The sequence below is a fragment of the Oryctolagus cuniculus genome, chromosome 19 (genome assembly GCF_051225735.1).
Source record: "Oryctolagus cuniculus isolate XC-2025 breed Fujian yellow rabbit chromosome 19, ASM5122573v1, whole genome shotgun sequence".
NCBI lineage: Eukaryota > Metazoa > Chordata > Mammalia > Lagomorpha > Leporidae > Oryctolagus > Oryctolagus cuniculus.
Window position 1 is genome coordinate 65851312 of NC_142885.1, and position 21456 is coordinate 65872767.

General features: G+C 43.4%; 1 protein-coding gene across 50 annotated transcripts in view; it reads right to left on the reverse strand.

Moving 5' to 3' along the window:
• Nucleotides 1–21456, reverse strand: part of RBFOX1 (RNA binding fox-1 homolog 1) — a 1595659-nt gene that overhangs the window by 25607 nt on the left and 1548596 nt on the right. For 26 of the 50 annotated variants that reach the window (XM_070063963.2, XM_089321246.1, XM_089321248.1 and 23 more), the window contains 2 exons: nucleotides 15006–15048; nucleotides 10352–10416 (listed from right to left, as the gene is read on the reverse strand). In XM_070063963.2, coding sequence (XP_069920064.1) covers nucleotides 10352–10416; nucleotides 15006–15048 — 108 coding nt within the window. Of the gene's footprint in view, nucleotides 1–10351; nucleotides 10417–15005; nucleotides 15049–20324; nucleotides 20365–21456 lie in introns of all 50 variants that reach the window. The other 24 variants (XM_070063951.2, XM_089321262.1, XM_070063948.2 and 21 more) reach the window with 3 other exon arrangements.

Sequence of the window (21456 nt, forward strand, 5' to 3'; positions counted from 1 at the left end):
TATTCAAACTCATGGCTCCTAACTTCTTTAATAATGGGTTTCTGTATTTCTAGGATGGAAGGAAACCTTTAAACACAGAAAAATTATTTACTCAAACATTATTCTAACTCCTAGCACCTACTTCCACAGGAAACTCTTCATATTTCACTCATGAATGAAACTGAAGACCTCCCTGACTCAGGGATGCTCATACTAACGACAGTGACATCCCGGATGCCACTCCAGGTCAGGCACTACTTCTGGGGCTCCTTGTGACCACTGTGAATTCTTCCAGAAACCCAGTGAGGCAATGATCACCCACTACCTCCTCTTCATTGAGGCGGCAGTGGGAGAAAAGCAATTCAGTTAGCTTTCCCATGCTAGCGCAAATCGCTCACAGTGACTGCTGAGAATCAGAACTGATCTAAATCTAAATCGGTGATTATATTCAGTATGTCCTCAAATATTTGCTACCGCAAGGACAGACTAAAGATCACGTCCAACAAGCAGAAAAGACCCAGGTTTGAATCCCGACAGTCACACAGTCATCTGGACAGCTGACCAAGGCACAGCTTCCCAGCATGCTGGTGTACCTGTGGGTCTCGGATACCACCTTGTCTGAAAACGACCCTCATGCTGAAATGCATTTGAGTTACTTTTCCAGCGATTGCCTCTCTGTGTTCAACGGTTACAAACAGCGGCATCCACTCGAAAACACCTGTCAATCAAACACTGGGTGACTGACAACATTCGTGCCTCCTCTCCTGTGGTGCTGTGTTCCTCCTTCATCTCTGATTCTAACTGGTGTGATGGTCTCCATCCAGCAGGTGAGAGAACTCAGGTTCACATGAGTGTGGATCTGCTTTACAACAAACAATGTGGTATCGGCATGAACTCACTGTCTCTAACCACGGATCTTCAGGGTACTGAAAGTGATTGACATGGCCCTAAGCTAGCTAGTTAAGGGAGAAAGTCCTAAAGAATGCATTTTGAGGGATGCCCAACCCTTGATGCTGTTTCTCTCTGAAGAAGGGAGAGTGGAGAGGAGACAGTAACAAAACAGCAGTTTACAAAGGGACAGCATCCTGTATCTTCGGGGGGAATGCTTTGTCACCCTTGCTTGCGTCTTCTGCAGACTGAGATTGGAAGTTTGGCCTAACACACTGCTTCTCCAGCTTCATACAAATCACTCGGGGGTCTTGAACGTGCAGCTGCTGACTCAGCAGGCATGTGGCGGGGTCAGAGTGTGCATTCTCAAAACTCCGGGTGCGGCCAATTCTGTTGGTCTGTAAACCACACTGCGCAGCATGTCAGAGGACTTTAAAATGTCCAATTTGGAGAGCAAGTGTTTAGTCCAACTGTTAAAATGCAGGTGAAGATACCTGCATTCTTGGGGCCAGCACTGTGGCATCGCAGATAAAATTGTCGCCTGCAGTGCTGGCATCCCATATGGGTGCTGGTTCGAGTCCTGGCTGTTCCACTTCTGATCCAACTCTCTGGTATAGCCTGGGAAAGTAGAAGAAGGCCCAACTCCTTGGACCCCTGCACCCACATGGAAGACTCAGAAGAAGCTCCTGACGCCTGGCTATGGATCAGCCCAGCTCCAGCCATTGTGACTATCTGGGGAGTAAACCAGCGGATGGAAGACCTCTCTCTGTCTCTGCCTCTGTCTCTCTGTAACTGTCTTTCAAATAAATAAATCCAAGAAAAAAAAGTAACTGTGTTCTTTATTGGAGTGCTTGGCTTCAATACCTGGCTCTGGCTCCTGACTCCAACTTCCCTGTGCATGCACACTCTGGGAGGTGGTGGTGGCAGTCCACGTAATTGGTCTACTGCCATCCACATGGGATACCTGGACTCAGTTCCCAGCCCAGCCCTGCCCTCGCAGGCATGTGGGGAATGAAGGAGCAGACGAGAGCACTCTTGCGTTTGCTCGCTCTCTCGCTCGCTCTCGACCTCTCAAATAAATAAATATTTTTAAGTGACCCACTCGACTCCTGAAATTTCAGAACACAATCAATGACTTTTTCTGCTATTCTGTGTTTTGTTCCGTTTTACATTTGGGAGAGAGAAAATTGAAGAAAACAATAAAAACTACAGGATAGTGTGGAAACTATCATCACACTGGGAAAGCAGCAGAGCTGGTAATATCCAACACGAATTTGTAAAGTGCCTCCACGCACTACTAGTTTCATATTGTTTTGTAGAAGTGATAAACAAACCCTAGCGATGCAGAAAAGGCAAAGGAAAGAACTCTCCCATCTTTAATGTAATTTAACATTTTAAATTACAGAGTTGAAACTATGAAAGCAGATGGGGATGGAGAGGAAGCTAGAAACATCTGATAATCGCACTTTTTGTTTTAAAAAGAATTCCAGGGCTGCAGAAGTGGGAACGACTGAGTTGGGCTATCAGATGTGTGGTACATTTCTATAATCTCAGGCCAGAGCCTTTCAAAAGAAATGATTAAGATAATTAAGGCAACAGTATGTTTGGTTTTCACAGATTTTGAGGACTGGAAACCTAATCTATCAGAACGCTCACATATCCTGCAGCAAAAAATGAGCCTAGAGACAATGAGGAAATTGAGAGTTACTGCTTAGACGTGCTAACTCGGACACAACAAAGTTCCGGCCCCCCAAATCCTGATAAGGGCCCTATTATTGCATATTTCCACGTGAATTAAATTTGAAAGGCACCACGATTTTGAGGAGAGTCTAAGTCCGGAGGAATCAATCACTGGGATACATGCCAGGGAGAAATCCTAAGAAGTCATTGATTTCGGTCAGACGCCTGTTCACACGCACGTGCGACACACAGATAAGGAAATAACTCAGAGGCCACAGGAAACGGAAATCAGTTCTTCCGGATGAAAACCCAACAGACGTTCATAATCACAGAGATAGAAGCTGCCGTGGTCACTTTTGATACAGCACCAGCGAAACACTCCATCTTACCCCAACAGAGAGCACCCGTGATGTAATCAAGAAAGGGAGGAAAAAGAAAAAAAAAATACAAGTAACAAAAGCAACAAAAAACAAGGCCAAGGAGTGGAGAGCTCCCATCTCTAGTGCCACATCCACAAATGTTTCATGAGCTATTTTCTGGGTGAATTACCTTCTACCGAGCTGGATTACTGTCTTCCAGCAGGTATATTCTTTCTTTGCAACGGACATGGCTCATCCACAAGTCTCTGTGTCTGCTCTTAGCAGAAGCTTCTTACCTACCTCCAGAAAGCATCAGATTCTCTCTCTCTCCCCTAAACCCTTCTCAGGGGAAAGGCCTTGAAGGCAGCACTTAAAAGATAGGGTTTATTTGCTTTTTTGTGGCCTATCAACTCGATGATGTGCAAAGTAGGTAATTGGGCCATGACATGAGCACAGGTGGTTACACCTTGTCTGGTCACTGCCTACAGTGTCTACCCATGTGGCTGTGACAGCTATGGTCAACTGGGTTTGGAATTGCCTTTAATATCTCCCCAACTCCTTGTTGGTCCAGTCTGTTGACTATTATAGGACTGGTTCGTTTTTAAACTGCTTCAATTACATATCCATTCAATAGTGCATGACGGTTGTTAAGAAGCCATTATAGATTATGGACCAAAGGCAATTAGTTCTTGAGACAAATCTTGAACATTTGCTTTTAATGTGTGCATGTCTCTAATGTCTATATTTAAAAAAAAAAGAGAAAATCAGGAAATATAGATATCAGTAACAGCCAGATCACAGCTCAGCACTGGGAGTCTGGCACCCAGAACCCTGAATTTCAAAAATCGCAGCAATGATGTCCCGTGGGCTACACACTCCCTCCTTGTCCGACTAAATCAGTGACAATCCACAGAGCAGATCAGGAGGAAATGTAATTATTTTAGCAACTATGTTTTTTTTTTTTGGGGGGGGGGGGAGGAGGGAGAATGCCCAATTAGCACCATCTCCAAAGCAGTATTGTCATATAAATTGCCAAGTTTTACTAAAGAATTTTTTGGCCTGGTTTCTGTACCTTGAATGCAAGTCTCATAGCTAATACTTGTTCCTCTCTAGTGGCCTTAACGCTCTTTTGAACAATTAGCTTCACTCCTCTTCCTGATGGGGCCCTAAATCATTGAACAAGCAAATCAAACTTTAAATGAAAAAAGAGAAATAGAAGAAGCAATGATAATTACATATATTTTATATTATATTTTTAATATTATTTTAATTATATATAAAAATACATACATACATATATACACATGGGTTCTTCATATATATATATATAAACACACACACACACACACGAGTCTTCAAACAATTCATGGAAAATGCTTACTATGAAGAAACTATGCATGGATTTCTAAATATTTTTATACCAAAATATACTTATCTTTTAATTCCATTTTTCCATGATGTTTTTGAAGTACCCTCATATCTTTATCTATATATCTGTATCTACACTGATATACAGATCTCTTCAATTTAGGTTCCAGGAAAAACCTGGAGATAAGTTTTTAGGCACTGGGTTAGGAAGATATGAATGAAGGCCCTAGTGGCTCCTTTCTGATAAATTTCCATTTCATGTTATCAGGACATCTTGTTTTTTTTTTTTTTTTTTTTTTTTTTTTTAAAGTCCAGGAAGTTCATCAGGATGAGTCTCTAAGAATAAGAAACACTTCAACAGAGCACTACTGAAAACAACAGATGAAGAACTCACTTTTGGTCCTGCCCTGCGTTCATCCACCAGTGTGGCATGTTGCTTCAAGGGGCCGCCTCTTGCCCTCGGGTCCCCTTCTCACTGACAGAGACGCCGTGGGACTCTCTCCTGTCTTCCCTGGACCTCCGTGACCTCCACCCTCAGGCCCCTGTCGATCTGGGAGTATTGTCCTCTGAGCATCCTAGCCCTGTAACACCCTCCCTGTATTCTCCCAACAGTGTATTTCTCCACAGAGATCGAAAAGGTACATAAAATATAATAGGGAGTCTAGCTCAGAGCTTATTTTGCCAAAAAAAAAGAACATTAAAAACAAGATTGGATATAAAATAAAAAACAAAACAGAGCTACCATTTGCTACTGCCATCATTTTATAAATGGAAAGCTATTTTCAACAGGCCTGTGAGAAGGAAGAAGGCAAAAAGCCTGACCCAGAAAAGGAAGCCGACATCCTTATTACACTGCCCGTGGTCTCCTCCTATCTTGGTGCACCGGCAAATATGTCATCAAAGGCAGGCGCCAGGGCTTGAACTGGACTTGGGAGATACTGCTCTAAACAAAACACTAGGATAACATCTCGAGATCGCTCCCTGCACACACTGCAAAGAATAGGTACAAGGGCTTCCTACCACTTATTTAGCCAGAAATAGTTTCCACATTTATCAGAGCTGGTTCAGATAACAGAAATGTGGAAAACAAAACAAAACGACCCTTTTCTGCCTGCTTTGCCCTGACTACCCCCTTTATCCACAGATGATGCTCTCTGTATTCTACAGGCAGGAGAGGTAAAATCTTGAGAACCATTAAGCGCAGTTTATTTTTAATAAAGTAACCTTCATCAAATAAATAAAAAATAAACAAATATAGCCTTTAAATGGTAAATTTTCCAATGAGGAAGTTCCTATCCTTTATATACTAAGAACTCCTTAATTTTTAGTATAAATCATTTGAAAAGGATGCCAAAAACAATGGTACATCATTTTAAATGAATTATTTGCCTGTCAATTTAACAACAGATTTTCTCTATTATTTAATCTGAGTCCAGGAAACAAAAGGCCCTGAAATGGAGGGAGTTGTCCACACCAGTGGAAATCAACTCACTTTATCCATTTGGGTCAGACTAAGATTGTCCATGAAGCCCACGCTCTATTCTGTGCAGTTTTGTTGGTGCTTATGATGAAAAATGAGAGGGCAGCCATTTGCTTGCTTCTTTCATCCCTTTCTACCCTTGTTTATTTTCTTTCTTCTTGCTCCTCTATCCACCTCCACCCCATGGATCTGTCCTATCTGTCTACCTACCTAGCCACCTACAACTACAGATGTCTGTTTCTCCCTCTCTCCTCTTTACATTTTAAAATAGTAGACCAAGTCCTCCATGTTGCAAAGAACATGATTATTTTATTCCTACTGAGTTTTAAGAAAGAAACACTAACTGATCTGTTTGGGAAAGGGAACCTTTTATTCTTAGATTATGAGTGTCGGATTTAAACAACATTCTAGCTTGTGAGTGACTGTGAAGAGTTCTGACACTGCTGTATTAGGCTTTACCTCGATACCCTATGAGTCCTTTTTGAGGCCCTAAGATGTGGTTGTGTGTACGCAGAGAGCAAGATAGTTTACACTGTGGCATTTTTGGGGGGGGGCAGATTTAATCAAGTTATGTGGAATGGCCAATATTCCACATAACAGTCACACAAAAATAGCAATTTCACATGGTACGGGTTGATATGATGGGGGCAACGAAACTTTATAGGTCTCGATAAAATAAACCAAAAAACTCCAAAGAACTATGAAATCAACAAATCGTAATGCTTGTGGTCTCTTTTGCTCAGTCTAGGGACAACTGTGGCCTGGTGCTACTGTTCATTGTCAAAAACTTCTTGATATTTGGGAAACTTTCAATGAAATGCATGTTTCACATGGGAGGGGAACGGCCTCTGGTAACGATTGATCCTCACTGTCGGGTAGTGACGGATTCGCATTCCTTGGTGTCTGGTTTGTATCTGCCTGCTCTCTGCTCTAAGGTCAAGGGTCATTTTCATGCACTGATCATTAGGAGATGTTAGAGTGTTAGCAAGCAGGACAAGCATGACAAATGTCTGTCTTTCTGGAGAGAGAACATTTTCATCACAGCTATGTACACACCAGACATATTTCCCCAAATATTTGTGGCACAATTCAGTGAACAGGAGATCTACCCACTCCCCACCTCCCAGTCTGGCTACTGAAGATGCAACAACGACCAAGTCATAATACAGAGAGAAACCAAGAGCCAATCAATAAAGAGAAGCCTGCCCCAGGCTTAATTCAAGCAAGCCATTCACCGAGCTCATGTGATGGACCCATCAAATCCAGAACGTATCACAGACAGATCAGCAACACCAAGTGACATGCAATGAACAATGACAGAAGACCCCACTGCCATGCTTTGACCGGTTCAAGCTCAGAAAACAATCGCCTTCGGAAATCTGGACAGCTGGACTTCCGTGAATCAAAATGGGATTAAAAATAAAGACTGGGAGAGGTCGAGTGCTTGCCGAATGCTTCCTACCCGCCGAGAAAGGACGTTCACCTATCCCCATTAAGTGCGTCAATGAGACTGTAAAATTACCTAGTCCGGTCAGATCTTTTTCTTTTGGGGAAATCTCTGCCCACACCAGATGGTCTTCATTCTGGAGGTCAGCATCAGGGACTCCCAGGGTACTCCGAGATCATCCGCATGTGCTCATTGAACCGAGAAGATGATGGGCAGGGCGCTGCAAGGTGCCCATGAAGGACCTCCCGCACAGGCCTGGGGTTAGTGAGTTCAGTGTTTTTCAAAGGTCCCTGAATCTTTAATTTGACGAGGGCTTAATGTGCCCTGATAAAAGGTAAAAATTCTACCAACTGGGGACATCAAACTTCTTTGGCTTTCAAGATGTCTGAAGAGCGAGTCTCCTGATTACAGGGAAAGTTTGTTGCTGTTCTCCCTTTGATCAAACTGACAACCAGTGCGCATTACCCAAACATTCTCAGCGCCTGCTGATTCTCCTTCCTGTTCTGAAGAGTATCTGTCGGGTAATAATGAGTTTATCCCTTCGTCTTCCTGTCTTCTGCAGAAGAGGAACTGAGAGTCCATTACTAGTGATGTGCGGCTGTGACCGCCTAAGAATCATTTCTTAGACTGTTGCTCTAAGACAAAGTCTAGATTCTTGGCATCTTCAATCTAGATTCAAAAGCTATTCTGATAATTTAACATTTCTCCCAAAATATGAATCTTTCATAAAGTGATCTTCCTTCTCTGCATCTGCCTACTAAGAATAAAAGGAAGTCCCAAGGCTTAATAGAGACATTTTATAAATCAAACCAGAAATACCATTTTTAAGATTGTTTTCTGGGAATCTACTTATTACTACCTATGCTTCAATGAATAATTTCATATGACAAGTGCCTTGCTTATAACAAAGTTAAACAGGGCTGCTATCAATTTCCACAGTAACCACGAAGACCTAGTATGCAAATTTCTCTAAAAAACAACAAGAGGCCAATTATATGGACAAGAGGATCATTACTTGGTTTCTTCGACAGAAACCGTTACATGAAAAGTGGGCATTGCAGAGTTGTTCTAAAACCTGTACCTCTCTAAGAATGGGGGCATCTTTTCAGGTCATGTTGCCAACGGGAAATAGTAATAATGTTAAAATATCAAATTCCCAAACTACATCTGCATATGTGGTTTTCCAAAATGCAGAAAATGCTAACTTCATTTTCTGATGAATGCAAGTGGAGGTGGCCAGATACTCAAGTAATCCTTTCGAAGAATACTATTAAATAGTGTTTACTTTTTTCTGATGTCTGTATTGGTCTTATTGAAGAAAGCAATTTAAATTATACCTTAGTAATTAACCTTTTTTCAACTTGGGGAAGGATGCACTTACACTGAGAAGCAAGATAAACATTCAAAGAAATGAATGCGTTTAAGATTGTTATAATTATACAGCAGGCTAAAGTTACTATGATTATAATTATATACAAAGTGGGTGTCTGAGAATTTAGCATCTAGAGATATTTTCATAAAAATAATTAAGGGTTGCAGCTGAACCACATTACAATGGATACTGTGTGAATCTGAGTGTGCAGAATTTAGTAGCGGGAAGTCCTTCATTTGCAGAAGGATCTAGAGTATTTCTGACTTATTGACCCTCTTTTCCTAAATCCAGTGTCAAAAGTGTATTGAAGACAGCAACGTACAGGAAGCATATCTTGCATCTTGGCAGCTGATTATGGGGAATCTCAATCACTGACGTGTTTAGAACTGTCTTGACAATTATTTGGTTTTTTTTTTTTTTTGAAGCCTTCCTACAGACAGCCTTGAGAATTCACTGTGGCTGTTTCTAAGACAATCACAACACCTGCATTCAACCAGATAGTCGCTCTCAACTCTAACTTGCCAAAGAGCCATGTGTGACAAATTTATGCGTGGGGTTTCCAAAATGCGGCTTTTGGGGCTCAGGGCTTTAGTGCTTAGTGACATTCCGGAAGACTTCTGTAGCTACCATGAGCTCACAACACATCTTGTGAGAAATGGAAAGCAACTGTGGAGAAAGCACACCACAGCAAACCAAGAGGAGACCACATCACCACAGGCCTGGTGGGAGACCCGGGGGGCCGCGGACACCGCCCATTCCGGAGTCAAATACATCGCCTGCTTACCTGTCTGACCCAGCATGCCTCAGCCACACATGCAAATTGTTATCATTATTGTTTTATTCATGAAACAGATTTTTAAAGTAAAGGAGTCATTTCCAAAAGAAGCCCCCTCGATGACATTTGTGCATGCAGAGCGTCTGAACATTCGCATTTATGTCCTCAGAAGACAGAGCCAAGGATTGCATTCAGTATGGAAACGCACACTTTTCTCTCTTCAAGGCATCTGCAGAAATAGCTATGGCTTGCTGTTTCAGAAACCAGCTCATCTGTTAAGCTCGGGGAACAAAACCCTCCCCACCCCACGCCCTGCCCAGGCCCATCCATTCAGATTGCTGCATTTCTCCAGAACACTTCTGTCCCTTCCACTGCTAGTCTTCACTTGTGCTGTGCAAACCAAAGTCGGCTTATGTGCGCAGGGCTGAACGCTGGGCATTGCCCAAAAAGAAGGGATCTCCTTATGAAAGCCAGATACACTCCCCCTTGCTGTACTTGGAATTTCAAAATGCAGTAAAAGGGATGTTTTGCTGGGTGGGTGTGAAAAGTTATAAAAAGACAAAGAAGGGACCTGCAATTGAGAGAAACCTGAAAGATCATTTTCTGTTTTCTTGCTATGAGGCACATTTAACCATGGTCTTCTGTAGCAGACCATGAGAGTGTTGTAAGGGGAGTGAGCGTGTGTGTGAGTGAGTGTGTGTGTGTGTGTGTGTGTGTGTGCAAGGTGAGTTGTCATGGGAATCGAGAGATCTGAAACACTACTGCACAGGGAGAAAACAATCACGTTCGTTTTGCCTTAGCAGAGAAGGTGAGAAGTTTAGGATGAACTAGGCTTAACGATTCATTCTCTATGTGGCCATGAGTTTGTCTACCCTGGGAACTGCTTCTGTGGGTGCTGCTTCCTTTGTCGTCATGCATGTTCACCAAGAAGGAAGACAACCTCCTCTCCCATCACCTAAGTTAGCTGCCAGGAGCTGTGGAGCACGAGAAGGAAAGCACTCACCTGTCGCTGTAGGCGGCGGCAGTGGCAGGGGTAGGCTGGGCGTAGCGGTACGCAGCGTAACCACCCTGAAACGCAAGGAGAGGCTGGATTTAGGCATGGGCGGGAGTGCAACCCAGGGACGCCCCGAGTGAGAGCACATCAGAGCAGCAGTTACCCACATCTACCAATCCAACGTTGAGGTTAATGGAAGCTTGGTGTCAGAGCAGAAGTACACAACACACTGAGAGAGAAGGGTGGCGATCAACCCAGCTGGGGTTAAAGGTTAGCGGTCATAGGTCCCAAAGCAAGAGCCCAGACGCTCTTGGAAAGAAACATACCTTAATGTTAATAGTGACTGTCTTGGGGTGGGAGGATTACAGGAGATTATTTACACACTCTTAATACTTTGCTGAACTTTCCAGATTTTCCAAATTGATAGTTTACCTTTATTTATTCGCTATTAACTTAAACTGTATTCTATTGATCCTGTATTATTTCCTTATAATTTTTTTCAATTCAAGTGGATTTTCTATCTTGCTTTATATTTATTTTAAAAGTCAGATACTGCTTCTGTTGTAAGTTTACTGGTACTCTCTTGTATATGGAGTCATGTAACCACTAATGTCATTGAAGAAGACATCGTTAGCTTTGAAAACGTTACACAGTTGTCACCAAAAAAAATGTTGAGCATCTCCTAAACGTTATTTTTGGCTAAAGATACCCCATTGCTATGTCTCACACTGATTCAGATGGAGAATTATTTGGTGTGGAAAATATGATAAAGTCTTCTAATTTGTACATAAAATTAAGAGGGAAAAAATGGAAAAGAAAAGTAATTAACACGTGGTTGTATGGAGCACTAATTGCAATCGCGCTCAGCTAAGCAAACAGGACGAGGGAACGGGCATGTCTGAAAGGAGCTCTGTTCAGTGGAGCGCTGATCATCAAACCGTGAAAATAACAAAGCTTCCTGCTCAACAGACCAGAGCCATCCATGAACCACTGTGGCAGGATCTCAGCACAATTATCACAGAGATCCAGTTCCCACGGACAGGACAAGGTATATGTGGGTTCTAAACAGAACACACAGTCCCATTATCCTCCAAGGGATGGATTCTCACCCTCCCAAAGCGGCAACTCTGGACACAACTGTGTGTTTGAGGGCATCTAACAGAGAACTCACAAATGTAGGGATGGCGGGTGGTGGTTTATGACATTTGGCAGGCGTCCAGGGGAAACTCAGTGGTGGGAAAGGAAACAGATAAAGCAAAAAGCATTATCCATGATGTAGGTAAACTGGTCTCACTCATTTCTTTTTACTCCCTTCTGGCTACAGCTACTTCGAGAGTAAAACTGCTATCACTTGCATAAAAATTCAAACAAGCTGCTTTATTCTTAAAGAAATTTGTTCTTTGGATTACTCTTGGAGAAGACACATCTAAAACATCTTGACAGATAACCACAAGTAATTTGCCAATTTAAAAAAATGAAACAAAGTTTCTCTTGGAAAAACCTGGAAGCTAAAAAGGAGGTCTTAGCAAGACATCACCTCCTGTTCCAAACACCGGGTTTTTTAATTACCAATGGGGAAACTCATTAAAAGTGCTGAGGGATTGTAAAATCAGAGCCGTTGTCACACCAGCCCTGAGCCAGGGGCTGAGGAGGAACTAGGTCAGTGATTTCTGGAGCCATTCTAAACTGCTAGCCCATCTTCTTGGCTTTCAAAGGATACATACAGGAAGACACAGGTGTGGCAGGCATACACGCTAAATTTCAGCAAAGTCGGGAGGGGCCAGAATCAGGTAGGAGGCATTAGCTGAAACCAACTGGAGCTGCTGAGGGGAAAAAAGGAGTGAAGGGGTGTGTGTGTGTGTACACGTGCATGTGTGTGTTTTTCCCTCTATCTCCAAAAACAACGACTACAAATGATATTTGCATTGGGGGTTATTGCAACCATAATTGGGTACTATGAATTTGGTCCCATCAAAGACTTCTAGCCACAGCCTATTTGAAAACCCTCTTGGCTTGAACTTCCCATCTCTCTCGCACCTTCTGCACTAATCTCTGTGAAAACAGGGAGCAAGTTTGATAAATGGGAAGGCACTGCCACAGTGCAAGCGGAAAATAACGTCACTGACAACTAGGTTGATGACTATGGTAGAAACGTAAAATGCAGGTGTATCATGGATCTGTCTGCACAACAGACCAGCCATCCATGACAGTTTGGGAATGCCCTCTCTCTCTATGCCTATGACTTGGCCTTTTAGAGAAAATATTGCTGTATAAGACAGGCACAAGGGGGTCAATGCCCTTGCATCTGTCTTTTTTTTTTAACCTGGAAACCTGTTCACAAATATTCCCAACGTCATAAGAGCTAGTGGAGACATCTTTACCTCGGTCGGTGGTCCCACTGCTGCCGTCCAACAGGCCACCTGGTGATAAGCGGACACTCTGTGCTGTCCACCATGGCAGCCACCTATCAGCAGTGTCTACTGAACACAGGAATTGTGGCTTGGGCAACTAGCTGAACTTTTAATTCATTTAATTTTAATTCATTTTAATTTAAATGTAAATAGCCACATGGGGCTGGTGGCTATAGAATTACACAGCACAAGTCCAAGCCATGCCTGAAACATGTAGTAATTGGGGGAAAAGACGTATTAGATGGTTTGATACCTCCACCTCTATCTACTGCCTTGTCTTTCTTAGCTATTTTTCTTTCCTATGAAATCCACATTATGGGAATAACAGAGTTGTGTATTAACTTGTATATGTGTGCATACACTGTAAAATGATCAAAAAATACAAATTGCTTTAATTTGCCTTTCTAACAGGTGACTCTAATCAATTTTATTGCTTCATATTTTGCAGCTCGCTGAGCATAGCCGGAGCTTCTGCAAGGTTCTGTGGTAATGTGTGAAAAAGGAGTATTTGCTTCTGGCTACAGCCACAAGGCTGGGTTCATGTTGAACTGGCTCTTCCCAACCTTACGACAAAGATGCATTGTTGACAATGAGATTATCTCCACCACCAAGGCAGAGGGAAAGGGGACTAGAGATACAACACAGCCCTACACTCCCTACTCACAAAATATACTCATGTTCTTCATGTTGGGCAGCAACTGCCTTGTATACAAAGAAATTTAAGATGTCTATGTGGAGCTCCCTGTCTCTACCACCACCACCTTTGTTAATGAACTCTCTGGAACATACCCACTGAGGACCTCAAAGGATGCTCCAGAAAAATTGTGCTTGTAGGATACTGACAGCAGCAGGGAAAGGAAAGCGTTTAGGAGCAGAGAGATTTGGGAAATTCTGGGTTAAACAAAAATAGAACTGCTGCCATTTGCATCAATAACAGTGATGACAACCCTGCATCTCCAAGGCTTCTCAAGGTAGGCTGATAATGGAAATCAAGGTTTTCATGTTAGAGAATTCTTTCCAGAAAAGATGTTTTAATTGCCCAATAGTCAGTTAAGAGGAGAGGGGAAACTTGTGTGTGGAGTGGACACGGGCATGATGGGTGGGGGTGTAATATGTGTGTGGTCTGTGCACCTCCCCTTAGCTTGAGTGCACAGGAAGGTAGCAGTGGGCTTAAACAAAGAAAGAGGCTTCCTCCTTTCTTAGGCTACTCAAGGGTCTGGTCTTGCTCTGTCTAAAGCGGTTGTATTGGTATACATGTAACTGAAATTACTGTAATAACAATGGAAAGGGTATTTTCAAAATGAAAACATAAATATAAATCATGACTCCCTAATTTGTCCGCATCACGTATTCCGCTATTATGTGGCAATGGAAGCCCAGTTTTCTTCCAATGTGACCATGAAAGTTGATCTCAGGAATTTTAACTATTTTTCCCTCTCATGTCCATGTACCTCTGTAATAACGTTGTATTTTTAAATGAAAATTCAGTCATCCATTAGAGAGTACTTTTTAAATTGACATAAGAAAAACAGAATAAAAACAGGTGACAGGAAAACTCAGGTAGTAACATTTTCATTAAGCATCCAGAGTTTTGGATTCACCTTTCTCTGTAGCTGTAGCTTGAATGGTATGGATCAAATCTGGAGAATCTCTCACCTATGGATATGCTGACATCTCCTCCCCCAGATTCATTCATTTGGGGGTTGTTTACAAAGGGAGGAACAGGCCACAGTGAAGCCAGGGAGGTTCTAGCAGAAGTGAGCTATGGTGAACGTGGACTATGTAAGTCTGTGATTTAGCCATTCCAGCAGACCCCACAAACCTACCAAACAATTATTCAGATAATCGGTCCAATGGAACTCTCTGGTTCTTTTCAATGAATTTGTGCTGCTTGAATCCAGATACTTTTTAAGCAAGGAAGGAACAGTCAAGCTAGACCTCCACTGTGATACACACTCAGGATCTAGCAACTTCATGGCTATGGCTCACTAACATCGCGACTAACATTGGGTCAAGTGCCGTAATATTTGGAAGGAACTTCCCCATGACAATCAGTGGACGTGTCAGAAGATAAAGGGGTGACCATCCATATTCTAGAAGAATTCACTTTGAAACTGGAAAATTCAGTGAAGTCTCTCCTCCTCCTATGTTAGGAAACATTTGCCCTCCCCCGAAGTGTCTGGTTAGTAAAGGACTTCAGAGCAGACCCACGATCAGAGTGAGGAGTTCTTCCACCAGTCAGGATTTCATACCTGCAGCAATTTATTGCCATACACAGGCTCTTGATACACTACTCTATAAGGAAACAGAAATGTAATGTTTTCAATGCAAAATGAAATAAATAAAAGAAATGCATAAGTCAGACAGAAACTCCAGAGCAATCCCTTTACAAGTTTGCTTCTCGAACTTCAGGGGACCATGAAAAACCAAAGGGGAGGCTGGGTATTGCTAACTCATTTGGGGGAAAATCTCTGTTACTGAAAGTGCTAAAGAAGATGGAGATGTGGGCAGAAAAAACGCACTTTTGTTTTTGTAACATAATCTGCACTTATTTTTTTTTGAAGGAGGAGAAAAAGGATACTGTCATGGCTCCTTACCTTTCAAAGCACATTCCAATGGTTCAAGTGATCTACTGCAAATCAACCTCTATCCTGTGATCAAAATTCTCTGGCAAACCTGAGGGCTGCGTGTGGACGCCTGACTTCAGGGCACTTGCCACAGCAGCACAGCCACAACCACAATGGCATCATCTTCACTTATTACTAAATCACTATTAATCACTAAACCAATTTCCTCTAATGACACAGATAGCAAAACGGCATTTCATGAATTTCTGTCACCCAGGAGCTACCAAGGCTGCTAGCAAACCTGTTTGTCTGTGTTTACAAACCTTCTGTTAAGGTGGGTGTTTAGTCTAACGCCTGAGACCCACATCAGACAGCCTGGATTTGATCCTGGCTCTACTGCCCACTTCATTTTCCTAACGCACAGCATGGGAGGCAGTGGCGATGACTCAACTGGTTGGCCCCTTGTCACTTACATGAGACCTGGAAGTTTTCAGCTCCTGGGTTCGATCCTGGTCCAGCCCTGGCCATTGCAGGCATTTATGACATGAACCAGCACATGAGACTCTGACTCTCTCTCTTTCTCTCTCTCTCTCTGATAAAGAGGGCAGGAAGGAATGGTGGAGGAAAGGAAAAGATTTAAAGAGAATAAAAAGTGATAGCACTAACATAAGTGTTGTGAATATGTCATCACTTCATTGCAACCTAACACTGACAAGGTATCAGCAGAACCCTGATGGCAGACAGGAATGTTTAGATGTGAGAAGTATTCATGGGTGAGGTCACGTTAGTGTCTTCAGTCTGCAGCGAGATACTCCAGTTCCAGGGCAGGCATTAAAGTGGTTACCACTTTGAGATTTAGGGACCTTCCCTACGGAGGTAGGTGTGTAGGGGTGTGTGTGTGTATGTGTGTGTGCACGCGTGTGCATGTGTGTTTTTTTTTTAATACACAGTCTGGCTTTCCTTTCCAATTTAGTTTTACTTAAGCTCTCCAAGCTGACATCCCAGCTTGTGCAGCTATGCCTGTCAGCGTTCTCTGTCTTCTCTGTGTGCTTCCTCCGGCTCCCACTGCTTACGTGAACATTTCAAGTGGAGACGGATCCCCCGAGGCCCGCCCAACCCACCATGTCTCCATGGTCTCTTCTTTCTCACCCTGCCCTTTTCCTGTGTGTCACTGCATTTCTCGGATTTCACTCAAGGCAGCAAACAACGTTAGTCTGAGGGCTCAGGGTTTCAGTGCTGAACTCTGTAGTCCGCTCAGGTGCACTCAAGCCGATTATCAGGGAATATTTCTGGACAAATGATTTCTTCTAAAAAAATGTTTCCTCTTTTAGGAAGAAAAAGAAAAGAGGTAATGAAATTTACCCAAGCTCTTTGCTTGGGCCGTGGTGATGAGGGGCTGATAAATCAGATAAATCGCTGAGTACCCTGTGTCCCACAGGCTCCTTGATGGGCAGTCCCCTCCCCTGTGGTGCGGGAGGACGGGGAGCCAGGTGAGGAGTGCACAGCTCACACGGAAAACAGGGGCTCAGGGAGAAAGCCCTGGCGTGCATCTGCCGAGCGCTTGCTTTCCAGTTCTCTGCATTTCTGAAGCGGCTGACACTTCTTCTTGAGCTCAAACATGGGTGAAATGAGGACACCAATTTGTTTTAAGATATTTGGATGGCGGAGTGACATGAATCCAGAAATAACTGTTGTTAGCCATGGTGTCAACCAGAGACTTGTTATAACAGAATCTACAAATGGCAAAAATGCACTGGAATCCCATCAAGACATGCTGGCTAGCTACTGTGTGGATTCATTCTCTCTCTGGCTTCCATGCTCTGTTTCCTATCCTACTTTAGCATCCACGGACAACTCCTCGATTCTTTTGAGCAGTTCTATAATAATTATCTTCTTTTTATTTCCCCATCATCTTTTGGCCAAATGCCGTCTTCTTTGATCTCTGAGAAGGCCAACCAACAAGCGCCTCAACGAAGGATCAGCAACATGTGTTTCCTGTTCTTTGGTACATTTCTGGCTGTCTTTATCTGCAACTATTCCAGATGGCTTTTCAGGTCTAGGAAATGCAGTCCCTCGGCTGCTGCTTTCACACCGTCTGGATTAGTTCTGCTATTACTGATTGAATTATTTTAACTGGCCCCATCTGTTAATTGAAGAGGATTTTTGTTTTAACTTGGGTGCCATGGAGCAACACCGGTGAACTTGTACAGTTGATAGGCCAATCGTGAAAGCCAGATCCCTTTGTTTTGAAAGAAACAGGCATGTGCATGAGTACACGTGTGTGTGTGCCCGTGCATGTATGTGAACATGTCGTGCCTTCAGGAAGGAGGGCCTCGGGGTGGGGGGGACGCTCCTCCCCCCGCCTTCTTCCTCACTCTGAGACTCTCCCTCTTCTCAGCTGAGGGCCACCTGCACAGTGCCCGAGCCTTCTTTTTTTTTTTTTTTTTAAAAAAAGACCATGCAGGTCTTTCAAATCCATGTGCTCCAGCAGGATGAAAAAGGACCCATGGCCTCCAACACCAGGTGGCAGGGACCGGAAGCCGCAGAGAACAAAGGCAACGGGAGGGAGGGAGCAGGTCCGTGGGGAAGGGCAGTGGTCCAGCAGTGCCGGCTGTTACGGTTGTGCTGAGCTGCCTGATACACTGCCCGAATGGACAAAGATGGCACAGGGAAGACTGAGAGCTGCGTCAGCTTCCTCCCTCAGAAGTAATCAAACCTACAAACACCCTTCTCTGCTCAAGAAAATTGAGAAATATGAGGCTTAAGCCCGAGAGAGGAGGCAGATTTGTCTAATACATGGTCCAGGTCCTCTCCGGGTTGCCCTAAGCCTTTTAATTGTGCACCGTTTTTAATGAGATCAAAGGAGTCTAAGTGGGAAAGTTTCTTTAAATAAAATAAAACTCTCTCCCGATTTCCTGGGCATCTTCTGAACCATCAGCTCTTTCCCAAAAGGAACATCGAGGACATTTCCAATCATCAGAACACACTAGTATCCGAAGGGAGACAGCAACGGTAGCTTGAAAAAGTACGTTCAAGATTCCAACATCCCTCTGGCCAGGGGGAGTCGTGCATGGTAAATTCTGGAGAGCAGGGAGTACATTCTTTCCCTTACATGGGCAGGAGGTCATCAGTGAGCCCTGGCCCTGCTGCAGTGGTGCGTGGTCTGGTGGTTTGGTTCATTCCGCTCCCTCCGCACTGCCCCAGCAGCAGCACGCCAAAGCCATCCTCTTGCACAGAGCAGAGTTTGCAGCTAGCTCGGCAGACCCAGCAGTCTCCTTGGAGACAAGCCAGAAATGCACTGGGTAAGCAACACTCATATATTTCAGAATGTTTTTCTGTGACTTCTTTAGGTACTTGGAACTGCCCTTTGGAAAATCTTGGCATTAAAATACGGACAGTAGGACAACGATACTAAAGTGTTTGGGCCGGCTTGGACAGTGACAGAGAAATCATTTGGTAAACCAGTCACTCAATAAATGATAGCCAATTACATTTTTGTTCTTAGCTAGGCTGAGGAAAATGCACAGCTCTTTCTTTCTTGGGTAGGTATTGATGGAATTTTTTTTTTTTTTTTAGTGTATTTTTTTTTTAAATTCTCCATTCCTTAGCTACTTGTTTCCATCTCCCAAGTGAAAATAAACAAAGCCCTGAATTCAGTTCTGTCATCTGTGGTCCTAGCGATGCCGTTTGCATAACTGCCCGAAAGGTCCCACGTGAAGCGGGCGAGCCCTGGCATTTGGGCTCCTCAGCTGCTTGCTCAGCTTTGGCCTGTCTCACGCTGTAACAGAAAACAAACTGAAAGTCTGGAGAAGGTGGAAGGGAGAAGGAGCGGCGGATGCTATAGAAAAGAGGAAATTGGTTGTTCACTGGGTGAATAAAGGCCATAGGGGTTGTTGGCTCATTTCATTACTGAAAGAAAACTAACCCACAGATTGTAGAAAATATACTAGATGCAATAATAGAACTTCAGTAAATCCATCATTGATGGAGATTAATACCATGTCTGAAAATTCTAACGATTTGAAATTCAAAAGGAATAAAATTAAATAACCAGTGTCTTTCTCATTTTCTACTAAATGGCATCAATTTGATCAGAAATTTGATTTTATTCTTCTTTGTTATTTAGTCTATAAAACAACAAATATGATTCCACTGCCTCTTTGAGGTCATGTGTAATAAAAATAAACTATGCCATTTAGAAAATACACTCCTCAATACTTCCCATTTTTAAAACTGGGTTTATTCCAAGTCATTTTTTATAACACTGATGCTCATGTCACCATATGAGAGACCAAGTGCCTTGAGTCCAACACAGGTGAGTTTAATCACAGTACCTGTGGTGAGAGACACCCTGTTCTTCTCCAAAAATGAAAAGCACACTCATATAGAAAGGCTTGGGGGAAGTAGAAGGAATAATAGGTTAAGAGAAGTGAGGGCGTGATGCCTAGGTTGACACAGATTGAATTGGGAGAATTAGGAGGTATTTCTTCCTGAAATAATCTATATTCAGAGAGAGAAGAGAAAGTGAGAGAGCCTGAGAGAGAGATTTTCTAGAGTTGTTGTAATAAGTAAAAAAAAAAATTACATTAATAAGGAAAGTATCAAAAACATCAGCCATGAAAATACCTTTTAACCCTCTGCAGCTGGTAAGCACAGCTGTTATAAATATTATACTGCAAACACACAGACGGTTTTGAGAACTTTGGGGACAGTTTCACCAGGGTGCGTGTGTGTGTTCTTTCATGTGGCATGAGCAAATGCCATCTTCGGTGGAGGCCACTGCTCTTATCAAGAAGTTGAGCAAGGCGGCCACGCCACCTTCACTGAACAGCAGGTGAGTTTATGAGCCAAGGCTTTCTGCCTTGAGACAGAAGTCATGGGGCTCTTTCCTGTGGACCAGGAAGTGCACACTGACCACACTGCGTCGAGAAACTCACAGCAAACTTGTAAGAAGAATGGCTCTGGGAGCAAACAAGGACGGCATGCACGTTAATGAATACTTACATAAATGTCTGCACCATAAAATCCATCCTGGTAAACAACACTGCAAGGGTGCACACACAAAGAGAAACATCCATATTAGTGCATTTCCCCATGCAGACACACCAACCCCTGCACTGGCAAAGTTAGTCTGGTCACAAGATCCAATACACGGCAACCAAGGAGACTTTTCAACTGATTAAGGAGGTTGGAGACATCAAAGTAGAAAATGAGGCTGAGGTTCAGTGCTGACCCAGAATCAGGACGCAGCTGTGTGCTGGGCACCAAACTCCCCGTGCTCTCTGGAGGCGGTGCGGAAATGCGCAGCTTTGAAACGCAGAGAGGCCTAAGGTGGTTTCTAAGGGGCTGTGCAGACGCGAGCATCTTACGAGGTCTGAATCTACCGTCAAGCCGCCTGGTTTCTGCCCACCCCCCAAAAATCCAAACCACACATCTGTGTGAAAAAATGAGATCATAAAGGTAGAGACAGAGTCTGTAGTGTTTTCTGTGGGTAATACCACTAGCTTATCACTAACGATGTGTATGTGAGAGCTATGTGTCTATGTGTGTGTGCAAGAACTTACGTGTGTGCTTTGTAGGCATATATGTGTGCATACATGTGGAGGTGTACTGCGTGCACACCTGTGCTAGCATGTAAACGTGTATAGCTATGTATACAGCTATGTGCTTGTCTATATCATGCCCTGACATTCAAATGTATGTGTGTGCACATGGGTATGGATGTACACACAAGAATGTATTTGCAAATATGTGTATGTATACATGTGATCCTATATCATGTGTGCACCTGTATAGGTGGGTGCATACACACATAAATTCTATCTCACTAAAATCCCACATTATGACTGAAAAGGCCAACTGCCCAGGAGCCCTCTGATCACTGCCCGCGTGGTTGTCATCTCAGAAAGGAGGGACTTCAAGGGTGGGTGGCAGGAGGGGCGCTGGTGGACTTCTCCGAGGTTTCACAGTACACGCTCACAGCTACGTGACCGGGGGAAGCCCATTCAAATTTCCTAAGTGTTACATGGGTTTTTGGGGATCATATGTACCCTGCACACCTCACAGGCTTCTGCGAGAATCACAGGATATCTTGGACTTAAAAAATGCTGGTTTCTAAACACAAGTTTTTCAAAGG